The sequence below is a fragment of the Meles meles genome, chromosome 11 (genome assembly GCF_922984935.1).
Source record: "Meles meles chromosome 11, mMelMel3.1 paternal haplotype, whole genome shotgun sequence".
Lineage (NCBI taxonomy): Eukaryota > Metazoa > Chordata > Mammalia > Carnivora > Mustelidae > Meles > Meles meles.
In genome coordinates, this window is record NC_060076.1 from 10,051,221 (window position 1) to 10,068,914 (window position 17,694).

At 51.1% G+C, this 17,694-nt stretch overlaps 2 protein-coding genes across 6 annotated transcripts in view; one reads left to right on the forward strand and one right to left on the reverse strand.

The window, feature by feature from the left end:
• OLFML2A (olfactomedin like 2A) overlaps positions 1-13,911 on the reverse strand; it is a 35,784-nt gene extending 21,873 nt beyond the window's left edge. The window contains exons 1-2 of one of the 2 annotated variants that reach the window (XM_046021984.1): positions 13,812-13,911; positions 7,277-7,622 (exon numbers count right to left, since the gene is read on the reverse strand). In XM_046021984.1, the coding sequence (XP_045877940.1) occupies positions 7,277-7,399 (123 nt within the window). In that variant the 5' untranslated portion in view covers positions 7,400-7,622; positions 13,812-13,911. Of the gene's footprint in view, positions 1-5,844; positions 5,863-7,276; positions 7,623-13,811 lie in introns of those variants that run through there. The other variant, XM_046021985.1, reaches the window with a different exon arrangement.
• Positions 12,558-17,694, forward strand: part of NR6A1 (nuclear receptor subfamily 6 group A member 1) — a 230,471-nt gene continuing 225,334 nt past the window's right edge. For 2 of the 4 annotated variants that reach the window (XM_046021987.1, XM_046021988.1), the window contains exon 1: positions 12,560-12,866. In XM_046021987.1, coding sequence (XP_045877943.1) covers positions 12,767-12,866 — 100 coding nt within the window. In that variant the 5' untranslated portion in view covers positions 12,560-12,766. Of the gene's footprint in view, positions 12,867-17,694 lie in introns of all 4 variants that reach the window. The other 2 variants (XM_046021989.1, XM_046021986.1) reach the window with 2 other exon arrangements.

The following is a 17,694-nucleotide window of genomic DNA, read 5'->3' on the forward strand; positions in this document are numbered from 1 at the left end:
TAAAATCTTTTCAAAAAATCTTTAAAAACCCATAGAATTACCAATTACCATAGGACCTGATAATTCTACTGCTAGGCAGAATTATTCTCCAAAGAACTGAAGACAGGTGTTGAAACAAAAACTCCTATACGGATATTCATAGCAGCGTGATTCACAATAGTCACAGGGTGGAACCAAGTCCAAATGTCCATCAGCTGATGGAGAAAGGAAAGCTGGTCTCACCAAACGATGGAATATTACGGAGCCATAAAAAGGAATGGAGTACGGACAGCTGCTACAACAAGGATGAACCTTGACCGCCTGATGCTAAGTGACAGAAGCCAGTCACAAAAGGCCACCTGTTGGATGATTCCATTTATTGGCATCCAGAGGAGGCAGACCCACAGACAGAAGGCAGATTAATGGCTGCCAGGACTTGGGAGGGGGAGAATGGGGAGTGACTGTTTAACGGGCACGGGGGTTTCCTTGTGGAGTGATGAAAATGTTCTGGAACTAAGTAGCGTTGATGGCTGCATGACACTGGGAAAGAAGGCCTATGTGAGCTGCCAGCCTCTCCACAACCCCTTGTCTTGGCGCCCTTTCCGTCCTTTGGGTCCCTCCACTCCAGCCTCAGGAACTTTGCAGCTTTGGGACCCTTGTCCTGAAACCTTTACCGCCTGATACTCCCTTGGCCCATTCCCTCATGTTACTTACCCATCACCTCCTCTGAGAAGACTTTCCAGACTACCCGCCTCCCCTTACTCTTTGTCCCCTTATCTAGTGGCTTTGTTTTTCTTTATTATACCTATTACCATCTGAAGTTTATTACACCTATTACCATCTGAGTTAGCAGCTGTGAGATGGTGGGCAGCTCAACCTTTTCCTGCCACTCCCTGGGCTGGCTCAGCTAGCCCACAGCCCACCCTGGGCTCCAGGCTCTTGGGACACAGCTCTTTGTGGCTCAAGCAACAAACGCCCCAGGCCTCAGGGCTACTCAGCTCTCACGGAAGCCACCAGGACTCAGGTGAGTTTGTGGCTCCTTTGGGCTTTCTGCCAATCCCAGTACGCACAAGTGGCCCAGAGCCCCTGGGGAAGGGCCATAGGTGTTCCATTTCTTTCTTTCTTTTTTTTTTTTAAAGATTTTATTTTATTTATTTGACAGACAGAGATCACAAGTAGGCAGAGAAGCAGGCAAAGAGAGGGGAAAAGAAGCAGGCTCCCCGCTGAGCAGAGAGCCTGATGCAGGGCTCGATCCCAGGATCCTGAGATCATGACCTGAGCCAAAGGCAGAGGCTTTAACCCACTGAACCACCCAGGCGCCCCGGTATTCCATTTCTGTTCTGAGCTGTCAAACACCTGTTTGAGCCTCTGACCTCTGTCAGACCCTGGGTGACAGCTGGAGGTGTAGGAGAAATAGACTGAGGTACCTTCTTGAGTTTCTCTATTATATGAGAAGCCAGCGGGATGGGCTTGGAGAGCACAGAGGAAGATACTCAAGTAAACTGCTCAGGGAGGACCCCCTTGAGGGACATCTCTAAGGAGAAGAGCATTCCAGGAAGTGCAAACCAGATACGTAAAGACAAGCAAGGGCCTGGCACCTGGGGGCCTGGAGAAGGTTCGCGCTGGGTGGTGCTTGTGGGACCCTGGGGTTAGGAGGAGGTTAGGCTGGGGGGTGGCAGAGACCAGCTTGTGAAGGACCCTGAAAGCTGGTTGAGGATCTTGGCTTCTTCCTGGGGAGTCATGGAAGGATTTTAGGCAGGCAAGAGCCAGGGTCAGATCTGCATTATGGAAATCTCACTTGGGCTGCCTCGTGGATAGATGGTGGATGGAGGAGGCGTCCTGGGGCACAGAGCCCAGGAAGGAGACATCTACTGAGAACTCACTAAGTCCTGGGCAAGTGTGGGGCAGGGGTTAGGCACACAGCCATGGGCCACCTACAGCTGTGTGTCCTTGGGTGGATTCCTTAATCTCTCTGTGCCTCCATTTCCTCATTTGTGAAATGAGGGTACCACTACTCTCTACCCAACGAAGGACTGTGTGAGGACTGAGAGACAGGAGGCCAGGAGCACGCTCAGTCCAATGCCAGGAGTCCACAGCATAGTCTGCATATTATAGCCGTTATTTTTACTAACAATGATCCTGAAAGGGGTTGTTTCTGTGTTCATGTCTCCATGTGGATGCAGTGGCAGACAGACTTAGCGGCGTCCTACAGACGGACAACTGAGCCCTGGAGCCATCAAATGACCCGTTCAAGGGGATTAGAGCCTGGTGTGGGTAGACCTGCAGTCCCTTGGGGGATGAGGACGGTGGGGAAGGAGGAAGCTATGGCTGGAAGCTTTGTCTTGGGCCTTCTGAGGGTGGAGTGTACTCTGGGCAACTCCTCCGGGCAGTCCTCCTCTGCCTGCGAACGCTGACAGGCAGGCTATGGTCCCACACATTCCTTAGATCTCGGGCAATGCCTCGAGCCTGCCTTCTCTTCAAGTCTCCTGGGCCCCTTCCCAGCTCTGCTGTGGACTCCCAGTCACCCCTACCCACTCCCCAGTGGGCAGATGTGGCTGTGTTCTGCGTGGCCAGGCCGACCAGGCCTCCTCCTGGGGACCCACCCATCACCCTGGCATCCACCCGCCCCGGCGGCAGCCTCCATATCAGACTGCAACATTCCTTCTCTCCTCAGATGAGGTGCGACGTCCTGAGGGGGGCGGCCAAGGCCCTGACACTGGCCAGGAGTCGGCAGAGGGCCTTGGCTCCCAGCCCCAGCTGCCAGGAGCCTAGGCAAGGCCCTTCCTCCCTGATTGCTGGACCCCGTGGTGCTTGACTGGAGGCAGCCAAGCACCATGGCGGAGGGGGGATGGACCATGCCCAGACTCCAGCCCCAGGTCCTCCATTTCCCTGCGCGGCCTTGGCCCCTCTGAGTCTCTGCACCCTCCCCTGCAAGATGGGGAGGATACGTCTTTGCCTCATAAGCCTGTCCTGAGGCTGAAATGAGTCCAAGCACGCAGAGCAGCCGACACCAAACCTGGCACACGGTCACTGCTCTTTCTGTGGTACTTGCTGCCCAGGTAGTCGCCAAAAACCCTCCCTCATGTCCGGAAGCCATTTTCTACCTCTCTCCTCTCCTCACAACCCCACCTTAAAGGGGAGAAATCCGAGCGTCAGGGAAGACTTGAGGCTCGCTCAGGGTCACTATGAAGAGCCTGACTCCAAAAATTTGGTTTACTTGCTGTTCCCCCCATGATCACCCTTCGTCACCAGGAGGGCTCCTCCAATAATAGCAACTAAACTGTGACAAAAAGGGGGCTTGGGGGGTGGGACACAGCGGGGCAGTAGAGAGCCTGGGGCTCCCACTGGGGCCGGTCCATCCTGCCCTGGGCCCAAGGGCTAGAGCAACTGTGAAGCAGGGAAGTCCCAGCCTCCCACCCCCCTGTGCACCACCTCTTTCTACAGCCTCACTCAGCACACGCTGCTACCAAAGACCCCAGAAACGTGGATGGCTCGTGCTTAAAAACGTCCTTGCAAGGAAGTCCTACAATGAGATGGCAAGAGGTCATACTTGAGATTTGTCTTAAGAGAGATGGATAAATCTGGCCACAGTGGGAAGAGGGGGGCTCAAGCTGTGAAATGTTCTAGAAATGAGCAGATTCAAATTGTGTCACCTTGAGGTGGAGTCTTCCCTCTTCTCTCATGGCCTGAGAGTCCCTGAGAGCCTGTTTCCATGTCCTCCTGCAGGCAAAGACCTCCCCCAGAGCCCACTGCCAGCTCGACACCTCCCTGGATGGCTCAGGACCCCCAATCTGGAGCCACCCAAAGCTGGACCCGGCTTCTTTTCTCAACTGATACCTACGTACCTGCCACCCACCCCAGGCCTCTGAGCCTCTGTTTTACTCCGGACAAGCCATCAGTCATGTTCTTCCAATTCTTTATCCTGAATATCTCCCATCCCTCTCTCCGACTCTCCATTCCATGACCACAGGCCGAGTTCGGACCCTGTTAACTGCTTTTAAGGATGCATTACCCTCCTCCCTGCTGGCTTAATCTTCCAAAAGTTCCTCTGTGATGATCTGTGACTCTCTTGCTCCACAAACCTCCATGGCTCTCTGTATCTCCGCCGAGTTCTCAACAGGGGGATGTGCCTTGGAATTACCTGGAATGCACTTCGAAAATGCAGACGCCCTGGCCTTAGTCCACACTTCATAACTCAGGCTCTCAGGTTCCCCAGGTCATTTGGATGCCCACTGAAAGCTGAGCATCCTGGAACCCCAGGATTCTGCAAACTCCTCCATCTGACTGTTTTGACCTTCACTGTTCAAGTCTGTCAGATGGAGGGGGCGCGGCGACCGGCAGCAGGGTTGTGTCAGATTCTGGATTTAAGGGCTGTGCATGGGGCTTGGCACACAGGATATTTCTCAGTACTTTGTTCTAGGTGCCCCAGCCAACGGGACTGTTGGGGCAAGAATTTCCCTGTAGAGAGACCCTGTGGGGCCTGGCCTAGCCCCATGTTCTTTGTGTACAGAAGGACTCTATCCACTTGTATTCTGTCTTCCCTGAGCCTGTTTTCAATTACACCCACAGGCGGAAACTCCCAGAGCGGAGGCGCAGCAACACCTAAGCCCCCGGGACCAGCCTGGTCTAGAACATCTGATCGAGGCTTCGACACCCCCGCCTGCTGCCTTCAGATCCTCCTGCTCCCCTGTTCCCAGTTCCCACAAGCCTTGACCTTCCCTCTGCCCTTGGGTCCCTGGTCAGTGGCAGGGATGACCCAAGACCCCCTTCCCACATCTGGATGCACAGAGGAAGTGAGGCACCTTTCACAGATGGGGAAACTGAGGTAGCCATGGGGAATTCTCAGCCACCTTCCAAGGCCATATAGCAGAAAGCAGGTTCCCAGAGGTCTGTGCTGCCATGCCTGGGTTTCATGTGGTTCCCTGTCTGTCCATCCCAAACTCCGAGCTGGACAGCCCCTCAGAAATGCCAGGGAAGCTGTAAGCCCCCTCTCCCACTCCCATGCCGGACAAAGCACTTCCCTAGATGAAAACTCCAAGTCCTGTTTAGGAGAGACCTTGCTATAAACGTAAAATTAAAACACGCTGAGTGAGGAGCTGCCCGAGACCACAGAGTTCTCTGGTGAGTACTGGGGTTGAGCTGCCGCTGTACCCCTGAAAGTATGGGGCAGGAGGGGGGACTGGACCTCCCAGGAGCAGGAAGCCTAAGGAGAGAGCCAACTTAACCCTTCAGGGTCCTAGATAGATAGATTTCAAGTCCCAGGTTGGCCCTTGAAGGGCTCTCTCCCTCCCCCAAGTTCTCCGTCCCCCCACCCCACCAAATCGGACAGGCTTGGAGAGGAAGGATGGTTATGGGGGAGGGAGAGGGTGATTATGAAAACAGCCCTCCCTGTAGAGCCAGCAGGAGACCGGCTGTGCTGAGGAATGCGGAGTAAATTCACCCATCACTTGATTTTTATTTTTCCCAGCTGGCTGAAGTGGTGTGGGGTGGGAGGTTCTGAAGGAGGCCTGTGCTGTGTCCCCCAGCTGCTTCGTCCTCCAGTCTCTAGGGTGCGCCTCCCTACCCCACCAGCCCCAGCTTGCCCTGGGACAACTAAACACACACATACACACACACACACACACACACACACACACACACACGCACAACCTAGCAAGTGTTTGGCTGACTCACTACATAAACAGGGTGTTAGGTTTTCTTTGTCTTTGCTTTGTTTTGTGTGCGAGCCCTCCCCCACAAGCCCTACATGCACTGTGCACAGCTCGGAGGATGCCCAGGACCAAATACTCTTCCCGGCCAGAGGGATGGGAGGGGCAAAGCACTGATTAGGTTACGTGCGGGGTTTTTTGCTTGCTGTTCCCCTACCTGAGCCAGGTCAGGGACTCCAAGAAGGTCCTGCATGGAAAGGAAGTGGGCAGACATTGTTTTTCAGATGGGGAAGCTGAAGCCCAGAGGCAGGCATCGACTTACTTGCCCAAGGTCGCACAACCCAAGAACAACAAAGGGCCAGAACTCAGGTTTTTTGATTCACAAGCTAGCCACCTGTTTATTATATACTCTCGTTTCCCACCTGTAAAGTACGACTGATACTCATTCCCTTCTTGTCCTTGGAGCACATGGTCAAGACTGCGGCTCCCTTGTTTTCACACCCAGAGCTGGATCTTTAGGATGAGGGTCTGCTGGTCCCCAGCGCTCATACTTACCGTGTGGCTAGTGGCTTCTACCCTTTGCCTGGCCTCTGGACAGTGCAGCCTCACCTTCTACCCAGGAAAGAGGCTGGAGCAACATCAGGAATAGTCACTCCTTTGCTCTGCACCAAGACCAGGGCCCTACCTCCTTCCTGCCCCTCATTCATTCCCAGTCCCATCCTCGTCCTTACTGGGTCATTTCCAGAACACCCTCAAGTGTTCCCTTAGTAAGATTCTGTAATCACAGCATGATTTATCGGGCACCTACTAGGTACCAGGTGTGGTGCTAAACATTTTACAGCATGATCACCAAATGCACGAAGTGGGAGCTCTTATTATTCTCATATTAAAAAGTGAGGAAACAGGAACTGGGAGGGGTGAAAGGCCCAAGATCACCCTGCTGAGAGGTGGAGGGAGGATTTGAACTCAGGCCTGCTTGACACCACAGCAGATCCTTTTAGCCACAACTGAGAAGACTTCAGGTCCCTTCTGGAAGCATGGTGTCCTCCAGAGGGTGCAACAGATTCCCGGTAGGACTATCAGAGGTCAGGCAAGTGACTAGCCCACCAGGTCATTGCGTGGGGACTCTGGGTCCCCAGCATGGCTGGAAAGCGTTGTCTCAGGGCCTGGTGCAAACCTGGGAATTCCTGGGAAGCAGTTACGCAGGAGTCGGCCTGACATGGGTTAACCTCCCATGGAAACTTTGAGCCGGATTCCCAGGCTGCCCCTGCCCAGCGCTCCTGGGAATCCCTTCCCTAGGCTGGGGACTGCATCTCTTGTCTGCGCCCCCCTCCAAACTCTCAGGCTCCCCTCTTCCTGGCCCTGGTTTTCAGGGTTTATCTCCCCGCACTGGATTAGGTCCCAGAGCCCTTTCCTGAGACCCGCAGGTCCCAAGTACCCCTACCATCTCCAGCACTTCTTGCCTCACGCGCTCCTCTCCCTGGGTCGTGGCCCGAGCGGCTTCGGTGCTGAGCCTGTCGGGTCTACTACCCTTTTCTGGTCCTCCGCTCCCCGCCCTGACACCCTCCTTGGCCCGCACCCCGACCACAGCGCCCCCTCGCGCCCGGCTCCCCGCGGAGCTGAGCCCGGGTCAGAGGGCCGCGCCTTACCTTACTGTCAGCGCGCACCCGGCCCGCGCGCGGCGGCAGCAGCAGCAGCAGTAGCAGCGGCGGCAGCAGGAGCAGGGGCAGTAGTCCGGGCCGGGGCCGGGACAGGAGGGCGGCCGCGGCCATGGCGGGATGGGCACGGTGGGCACGGACAGCCGCGTGCGGACGCTGGGAAGCGCGGTCCACACTGCGAGCTCGGTGCGCAGCCAGCAAAGCCCGCGCGGCGCGCCCCCCGCCCCGCGCCCCCTCCCGCGCCGCCAGGGGCGGAGCTAGGGTGGAGGGGGCATCCCGCCCCGCCCGGGCCTCTGCGGGGCCTCTTCGCCATTGGGCGGCTCTCCCAAGGGCATCCCTGCGAGGACACAAAAAAGGGTCTTGTTCCCAGTCCCTAGGAGCAGCGGGGCCAATGAGCGGAGCGCGGGGTCCCCCCACGGGCGGAGGTCCTGCTCTGTGAGATGGGGGACCTTGGGTGCGTCCCTTCACCTCTTTGAGCCTCAGCTTCCTCATCTGTAAAATGGGAGAAATAGTGCTTTCCTTTTGGCGTGGTTGTAAAGTTCAGATGAGTCGTGTTTCCAAGGCAGGCGAGACTTTGAGCTCTCCCAACACCCAGACCCCGCCAGCTCTGCCTTTTTCACGGCTCAGCACCCCCCCCCCCCCCCCCACACACACACTTGTTTCTTTTCCTCTTCCCTCCAAAATCCCGCCCGTGGACCACCAACTCAACTTCAGGAGCTCCTGGCGTTTAAACACCCTTTCTCCTCCCCATCCTCGGCAGGGAGAGCTCCATTTCTCCGGTTCCTAGGCTGCAAAACTTTTCAAATGGAGCCGCCTCCTGTCGTCACTCCTCAGGTTCCCTGCCCCTCCCCTCGCTCCGGGGCTCTTTGATCTCACTTGGGAGGTGGCTTGTGGAGGGCCCCCAGAGCTCCTGTAACCGCACCCAAGGCGGCACCTCTTTACCCTCCCAGAATCGACGGCTCTGGATCACGCTTCCTTCTCAAACCCTCTCCTCTCTCGGTTTCTTTCGGATTCCCCGAATTATCTCACCCTAGGCTGCTTCGCAGTCACTTCGCAGGACCGTCCACCTCTGCGTACCCCCGCGGGGCCAGACGCCCTTCTCTTTCCTCTCCACACTGACTCTGTAGGTGACCCTCCCCTGGGCCACCTGTGTGTGTCTTTCCCTGCCCTTGTAAACTTCAGCTGCTCAAAAAGGAACATTTAATTGTGCCTCAAATGCCCTTCCTTTTTTTTTTTTTTTCAAAAAAAAAAAATCAACAAGTATTTATGGAATGCCTAGCAAATGCCCTTCCTTACAGCTACTCTCAAGAACTTCCCCCTCGTGCATATCCCCTCCCCTGCACCTTTTCTTCATAGAATTTATCGCCCCATGAACCTTTCTAGCTGGTATGCGTGTTTCCTTGCATCCTTTATGCCTTCCCTTGTGGGAGAGACATAAATCAACAGTGCACAGACCTTGCGCACGAGCAGCTAGCTGAGTGGTCTGGCAGCGTGGCCCCAGGACCAGCAAGCAGGCTCAGCATCACCTGGGAACTTAGAAATGCAAGTTCTCAGGCCCTAACCCAGATCTCAGGAAGCAGAAACTTTAGGGATGGGGCCGGGCAATCTGTTTTTATAAGTCCTCCAGAGGATTTATAATTTGAGAACTACTGGATTAACACAAGGTCTGGTGCTCTTGGACTCTGAGCTGTGACAAGTCACGTGCAGCCGGTGTTCAGTACAGATTAGCTTCTTTCAAGACTAGAGATCAGGGGATGTGTCAAAACCAGGGCTGGATTAGTATAAAACATGAATATGCTGCTTTTTGTGTTTTGTTTTGTTTTTTAAAAGATTTTATTTGAGACAGGGGGGTGGGGAAGAGGGAGAAGCAGACCCCCGCTGATACAGGGGTTCGATCCCAGGATCCTGGGATCCTGACTTGAGCCGAAGGCAGAAGCTTAACTGACTTAGCCACCCAGGTGCCCCTGGTGTGTGGTATTATGTGCACAGATTATCTGTGAATGGACACACTATAAACCAGTATGATGGTTATCGCTCAGGAGGGAAACCAGTTTTTGGGAATCCGAGTAAGGAGAAAGGTTTGCTTTTCGTTGAATACTTTTTTTTGCATCTGGGAATTTTGTAAAGCGTCTTAGCTATTCAAATAATAGACCAAATGTACTGAAAACACAGGGGTTCTCTTTCCCAGCCTGGCTCTGGCTCTCCGGCTAGCTTTGGAAGAAAAGGTCCACTGTCGCCCCAAACTCTGCCCTCTGCTGGCTGCTCCACAAGAGGGCCCCATGGTCTCTGCTTTCCTTCTTTTCACCATTCTCTCCTACCCCTTTTTCCCTCAGCAGGCTCCAGTCACAATGGATTCTCTCAGTTCCCACTTGGCCTTGGGACCTTTGCATACGCTGTTCCTTCCTCCTGAAACTGTCTCTCTGCTCAATCTCACTTACTCCTACTCATTCTTTCCATCTTATTTCAATGTTCCTTATCCCAGAAAGCCTCCCTGATCCTCACCCCCGACCGAAATGAACCCCGTCACACATTCCCACAGCACCAGGAACTTCTAGGTGTGTCGTTAGTTGTAGAACTTCTGTGCACTTGTGGGTTTGTATGGTTATTTGATCTGATTAGTGTCTGACTGCATCACCCATGATGGGCTCAAACCTGCTTTGTTCTTTTTTTTTTTTTAAACCTGCTTTGTTCTTAAGTGTCTCCCTGTTTTGTCCTGTTCCTCTGTCTGCCTCTGGCCTCAGGACAACTTCCCTGAAGATCTCTCCATATCCTTCCATACTTTCTTTCTCAGCTCTTCTGTTAGGACTTCTGCAGATGATGGGAGTCTTTTCCATCTGTCCTTCGGAGCCTGTTTCCTCATTCATAAATTGAGGTAAAGTACTGACTTCTCAGGATTGTTAAGGGGGTAGGGAACACAGCAGGGAAAAGATTTCATTGTAGGTGCCGGCCACATGGTGGCTGCCTACCTTATAGGACTCTGTATGTTTAGGACAGTGGCTGAGGTCTTAGCACATTGTCATTTCCCTCACCTTTCTCAGTCTCAACATAGTTGACTTTTCCCAAGGGGCGTTTTCAGAGAAGGGGTGAATGGGAATTAGGATCCTCTTTAACGTAACAGGTCCCATTTATTAGGCCAGACCTTATATTACCTGCTTTGCACGCATCATGTTAATTCTCATAACAATCGCGTGAAGAAGAGACTATCATTATTTTCTCTCCCTGGCCTTATAAACCAGGACTTTGAGGCTCAGAAGTAACATGCCCAAGGTCACAGTTATTTAGTAGAAAAGTCTGATCTGTTTTATTCATCCTTTCACCCACTTAGTAATTATTTCTTGAGTGTCTCTTATGTTCAGGCTCTGTGCTCAGCAGCTGGGGTTAGAATGAGGAGGGAGTGAAGAAAGGGATTTGACTAGTCAGATCTAGAAAAGCTTTTAGGAGAAAGCGGCAACGAAGCTGGAGTCTGAAGGAGGAGGATGAGTTGCTTCGAAGGGCTGAGTATTTGGTGAGCTTTTTGGCCTATTTTTGAGGGTTAACTTAGATATGTCCACCCCTTCCCCCTCACACCACACTTAAGGCTTTTTCCCCCCCTCAGGGGGAAATGGTAGTAGGGTGAGGAATGGTAGTAGGGAAGCAATTAGCTCAATAGGGCAGTAAGGGATCACAGAGGGGATCTAGATGTCCCTTGTGGGAAGTATTTAAAAACATGTCCCTGAGGATATATTTGAACAGGATCTTGAAAGATGAATAGGAGTTTGGGAGTGGGTTAGATGAAGCCAGCCAGAGCTCTAGCTTGAAGGAGCCAAGGTTCAGGCTCTGATGTCTGATGCACTAGGTTTGGAATCCCCGTTACTGCTGGGTCACTTCATCAGTGTGTCAGAGAGACAATATTGGAACTACCTCATAGAGCAGGTGCAAGGGTTAGACAAGATAGGGTTCATGTAAATCTCTCAGAAAAGTGGTCAGCACTTTTCTGATTAAAGATACAATACAGGTTGACCAATGAAGTAACACCTTCAAAGTGCAAGGAAGCGTTGCAAAACGTCCTGTGCAGCAGGGGAGGAAGGGGGTGTGATGAGAAATGTGGGCAGGGCTCAGACCAGGCAGAGGTGTGAATGCCAGGATAAAGATTTTTTAAAAATTTAAGCAGGGAATGAGAGATGAGCCATTGGATTGGTAGGGTGGGATTCAGGGGTGGTGAGGAAGGGGCAGCCATGAGGAAGCTGTGGCATGACCCGGCAGGGGAGAGGCGGGCAAAGCAAGAGTTCATGTTCTTTATCTTCAAGCAGGTCAGGTAGGGCTTAGTTAGACCTGGGGTGGCAGCAAGGATAAATAAATAAGTCCTTCCCTGAGAGGGTCGCCCAAGGCAGATGCCCCGGCAGGCCCAGAGGCCGGTGGCCGCGCGCCACCTGGTGGCTGCATAAGTCAGGCTCGGTTGGGAGCAGGGGAGACCGCAAAAGCCGGCATTTTGCTCTGGGAAACTGAGGCGGCGGGCGGGGGGGATAGGGTGGGGTTTGCGATCCTTCGATTGGACTTTGTCCCTATTCTGACCCCATTTTACAGATAAGATAACCAAGGAGAATGGAGGGCGAACAAGGCTGGGTAAAGAGTTTCTCAAGAGGGGGGCTTCAAGACACCAGGAGTCAAGAGCCTGAGAGTTTCTTTTAATGGCATCAATGGCCTGGAGCTTTATTTTCCATTCTGTTGGGCAGGGGGAAAATGAAAGAGGAGGAAGAGAAACCGTTGTCTTTCCCGCCCACCCGGAGGTAAAAGGCTTTTAAGAGTACCCCGGAAAGCCGACTTTTATAGATTCCATTTGCATACGAACGTAGTCACCTGGAGTTAAACTCCGGCCCTTTAATCTCCGGTCCAATTTGTCTAGAAGCCGCGGAGGAAGTCCCTCGTGAATACCTCAAAGCTCCGCCCTCTTTAAGCCCCGCCCACAGGGCTGGGCTTGATTGCACGTGCTCACCCAGCTCCTTCCCGATCCGCCCCTAGGAAAGACTCATTGTCTATGAGGGGGGATACGGGGAGTCGCAGGGTACTTTGATCTTGGAAAAATTAAATAAAGAGAAGGCCCTGAAGTAATCTTTGTTAAATTTTTATCAGAAGTTCTTATCTCGGTTGGTGACACTGACAGCCCTTGGCCATCACTTCTCAGGGCTGCTTATCCTTCTTCCCACCCCCTCAATTAGTGGGGTCCCGCGTGGTCGGCCTCGCCCGGCGGACTTCAATTCCCAGAGTGCCCCTCGGGCCCGTGCGTGGCAGCGGCGCGTGACGTCGGGGGAGGGAGCTGGCCAGTGCTGAGGGGGCGCGGCGCGGAGGGGCGCGGAGCCGGGCGGCTCGGGGCCCAGAGAGCGCCGCGGCCGGGATTCCGCCGGCCCCTGACAGCCCCCTCCCCCCGGCGGACGACGACGACGAGGACGAGGGCGCCGGTCATGGCGGAGCAGCGAACCGAGCGCGGGCCCTGAGCACCACCGCATGGAGCGGGACGAACGGCCGCCTAGCGGAGGGGGAGGCGGCGGGGGCTCGGCGGGGTTCCTAGAGCCGCCCGCCGCGCTCCCTCCGCCGCCGCGCAACGGTGGGTGAGGGGCGCGCGGAGCCCGGGCCCAGGAAGAACCGACCGCCTTTCCCTTGCCCCCGGGGTTCTTTTCCTCTCAGCGGACTCTCTGGAAAGCCGCAGCGGCTCTGGGTCCTCTCAGCGTGGACCTTCACCCCGCTCCCCTTAGCGCGGACCCTCCCTCACCTCCCCCGTGCTCCTGAGTGTGGACCCTCCCCCTCCTTCCCGGTTCCCCTTAGTGCGGACCCTCCCCCTGCCCGGTTCCTTCAACCCGGACCTTCGTTTCCCCCTCCCCCCTGTCCCTTCAGCACAGGCCTCCCCTCCCCCCGTCCCCTGTGCGCGAATCCTCCTCCCTCCCCCCAGGTCCCCTCAGCGCTGAGCCCTCCCCATCCCCTGGGTCCCTTCAGTGCGGACCCTCGGAGGCCCCCCCCACCTCGCGTCCCGTCAGTGGGGGGTTTCCCTCCCCCTCGGGTCCCCTGTGCTCAGAGCTTCCCCTTTTTCCCCTCGGAGGGTCCCTTCAGCGCCCTCCTCTCCCCTCCCCCAGTCCCCTCGGCTCCCTCCCACGCGGGTGCCCCCTCCCTCTGCGAACGCCACACCCTTGTCCTAGTCGTTCTCTGCCCTCACCTTTCTGGAGCCGCTTTCCTACTCTGCAGTCCCGCGCTTCTCTTGCCACCCCTGTATGCACCGCGAGCCTCCACCTCTGCCCCGACCCCCATTTCGTTAGCTCCCGGCTCAGCGCTTCCTTTTCGGATCTTTCGGTGCCTGCTCCACACCCCATTCCTCTGCTCCTGTCTCCGCCCGTACTCAGCCCCCTTCTCTGCAGGCTCAGCTCCCTGGCCCGACCGGGGGCTCGGGACACCTGCCTCTTCCCTCCCTCCCAGCGGCCCGTCCGGGTCCGCGCCTTCCCATGCTCAGCTCTCCCCTTCCCTTTCGCGGTCCCGGACCCCGGCGCGGAAAATTCCTCACCTGGCCCGGCCCTTCCTCCGGCTCTCCCCCTGCCCCCACGTCCGGGCCAAGTCCTTGGGTTCCTCCGGGACGACCTGCCTCTCCCCCCCCCCCGCCCCCAACTCCCTTCCTCTGCGGGGTGTTTTATTTGTATCTGTTTGATATTTTCCCCCCTCGGTGTTTGCTGCGGAATGTTTTTATTGGTAACGTGTAAGGAGCTTTTGTGAGGTCGTAAAAGGTGAACTTTTGAACTTGGAAAGCGCCCTGGAGCAATTAGCGCAGGCGATAGCCCCGGGAGGCCTGCATTACAAAGGGTGCTCGTACTGGCCGGCAAACGCTCCGGCTGCAAACCCGATTTATTTATTTATTTGCCCTGCCTTCCACCTTTCACATCTCCTCATTTCCGAATAAAGGGCAGGCTCTCGGAGATCCGCGCCTCCTCCCCTCTCTGCGCCATAAACTCGCAATTCTCTGAAAGATCTAGGACCGAACAGTGTCTAACAAGTAACAGATTTCAAATTGAATGCAAACACCCGGGACAGTTAGGAGGCACTAAAAATTAATTGCTTCAGCAAGAAGTTTCTCAATCAGGACAGTGACCGGGCAGGTGTAAATAACCTGAAAATAGGTCATTTAGGCGCTCAGTTGTGGAATGAATGAGGAGCTACGGAAGGAGAGAGATTTGGGGGTTAATCTGCGCCTTCGTATACTTACAAACTCATCAGACATTTACTGCCAATTCAGTAGATCTGGTATTTTTACCAGTTAAGGGAAAAGTCGGTTTAGCAGAGAGCCTGGTTAATTTCACTTGATGTTGCTGACCAAATAGTGGTATGTTTTAAAAGCCCTTGTCCTTTTTTAAGATGTATGTGATGTGTGGTATCTAGGTGGCTGGCAGTCCCCTGGGATGTCTTTGGAGAATAATTTCTGAATGTGAACATGTTTGAGATCAATAAAATCCCGTGTCACAAAGGAGGAGGCTGGAATCCATCGAGGGTAGAAGACAGTATCCTAAGAACAAAGGATTTCTTTAAGGCTTTTGACTTTTTAAGCTTTTTAAGCAGAGATTTCTTTTTATATTGATGTATGAACGTTGTAAATCCTGATCTAAAATTTACTATGCTGATTTTTTTTTTTTTTTACCCAATTTACATCTATCTTATAGCCCATAGTAAGGGCATATATTCTCATAATGTCTTTCTATGTGTGTGTACTTCCTGTACCCACCTGTGCATAACATGTAGATGATCGATTTTAGTGCAGATATTACTTTCAGTTCTACTTGAGAATGTTTTAAGGGAAGCCTAGGAACTGCATTTGCTATTAATTATTCATTAGTACATTTTAAAGAACTCAGTGGTAATTTTAACTCTTAATCAAATTTCCCATTCATAGTCTCATTTCCTCAATTGGTCAGAACCATTTAAAAGAATGTTATTGAACATTCCATTTAGACCAGGCTGGCTTTAATATTTTACATCAGTCCATTTTAGTGCTACAAATATTTCCTTTTTGTTGAAGACACAATGGGACTTTGAGCAGTTTGATAGGGCTTAAAAGAAAATACACGAAACATTAGACTGTTGTGGGATGTTTTATTTTTCAGTGTAATAATGAGCATTTTGTAGTGTTTTACAATTTATGTTCATTTTCTCTTGTAATTTGACATGCATACAGTAGAATTACCAGAATAGAAAAAAAAAATTTACTTTTGAAATGGTGGGGACTTTTTTCCCCGCTTTTATACTTACTAATATTTTTCTCCAAAAGTAAATGAAACTGCTTAAGTTCTAAGCAGAGTAAATGAATTCTCTTGGCTTTTTATCCTAATGACTGATTTCCATTTTGTATGAAATATTTGCAGTGGATAGCTATCTAGATAGGAGGTCTTTCGGTTTGTATCATGAAGAAATAAACTGGAGGTGGAATTTTAGAAATGTTTTCCTGCCGGAAATGTCATTAATGCTGAATTTACAGTCTTTTAGATGTTTTTTATTATTCTATCAGAACAGAGTTGCTAGCCTTTTGATGCACCATCACCCTTTCAGGAATTTCATGTAGTGGTTGCGCTAGGTATTTTCAGTTGTTGCTCTAGGATTTCGTAACAAACATGAACTTATTCAGTCATAATAGAAGACTGCTCTCTTTTTGGGGTTTCAAAGGAGGATGATTTGAGGAAGTATATGCTTGACTCTTAAGTTTGTTGTATTTTAACAGAATGATGTAGTCTTTTTGATATTTTAAGTAAAAGGAGGGTTATAAGTCATTACCAGTAATTAAAAGCATGTTTTGTGTAACTATACTTTGGAGGAAATGAGAAATTCGCTAATAATTTGACGCCTTTTTCTTCTTTGAGCGTGTCATGCAAATCTGAAAATATCTGAAAAATATCAGATATTTTCCATGACAATTTAACATTTCAGTCAGTTCTGTGACTTTAAAAGTTAATTCTGAGTTAACTCAGAGTTTTCTACTTTCATTGGGAAAAAAAAAAAGGCATACTGTGATATTGTTTTATACAAAGGGCACACGGGAATTTTTTAGTAAATTCTTTGACCTCCAAAGAACACTGAAAGGCTACAAAGAATAAACAGGTTCACTGCTGATTTTTGAGCAGCTGAGGTGTGAGATGACCACGTTTCTGATCTCATGTTTACCATCAAAATCTTTGTTAGCATTTCTGTTTCTTGTAATGAAAATATGATCATAAAATGCTTCATAATCTATAAATTATTCTGAATTACATAGGAAAAAGTGTGTGGTGTGTGTGCATTGGCACGTGAAAGAAAGTTAGATGGGGAGGAGGAGGGAGAGCTAATGGGGAAAAAAAAACTGGTAGATTTACTAAACTATGGCCAAATCGTGCATTTCCGTATTTTATTCATAACTTCTTGGTTTTTCTTTTTTTCCCCCTTTTCCTGTGGGGCAAAGGTAAAAAACAAGCCCTAGATTAAAGTACCTAATTTTAGGTTAGTGGAGAATAGGGTTTAGAAATGCCAACTGCTAGTATGATATTGATTAAGAAGTTTTTTATGCCACTTGTAGTGCTTGTTGTGCAAGTTGCCTTAAATTGCTAATGAATGTTTGTATGTTTGGGGGCCTGGGCTGCGTTAGTGTGTTTCATCTTGTAATTGAGACACCATCACTTAAACTTTTTATAACTAGATAGATAATTTTTTGGTTTGTGTTGAGTAAGTTGGTCCGTTGATGAATTGTGTTCAGATCACAACCTCTGGCTTCAGAATTTCAAAAGCCAAGAGACTTAGTTTTCAACAAGCTCACTTAGATCTCTTCGGGGCTTTGTCATAATTTTTAGTTCTTATATTTACCTTTGTGTTCTAGCCAAGGTAAAGGGCACTTTCTGTTTAAGTATTTGTTTCCATATAGGTTGAAGGCTAAATTCAAGAAGATGCCTTTTAAGAGTAAATTCTACTTTCTTGGTCATATCTATTCTTTTAAACTAGGTCAATAAAAATGCCTTATTTTGTGTGAACCAATCACCTTATATGTGAAAATGGGTCACAGTCAAAAAAATTTAAAGTTCTGAAACAAAAGATAAAATTTGCATTCCTGCAAAAAACCAAATTGTCCTTGAAACAATTTTAACAGAAGGTAGCTACTGAATCCCATGCAAATACTTAATTCTTTGCAGTGCTTTGAAAGTATTTCCAAAACCAAGACATTGTAAAAGAGAGTGTTTTTTGTTTCAAACTTTTGTATTCTTTTTTTGATTCAAACTGGCATTTTTAAGGCCAGCTTTTTCCCTGGCTCAGGTAATTTCTTAAGAGTCTATGGATGCTTTTGGTTGATAACTAGAGATCAGAAATACCAGAATTATTGAAAGTCGGCAAGAAGTCCTGAGCAGGTAATTGATTTTCGGTGCTGAGTCCTGTTAGAGCCAAAG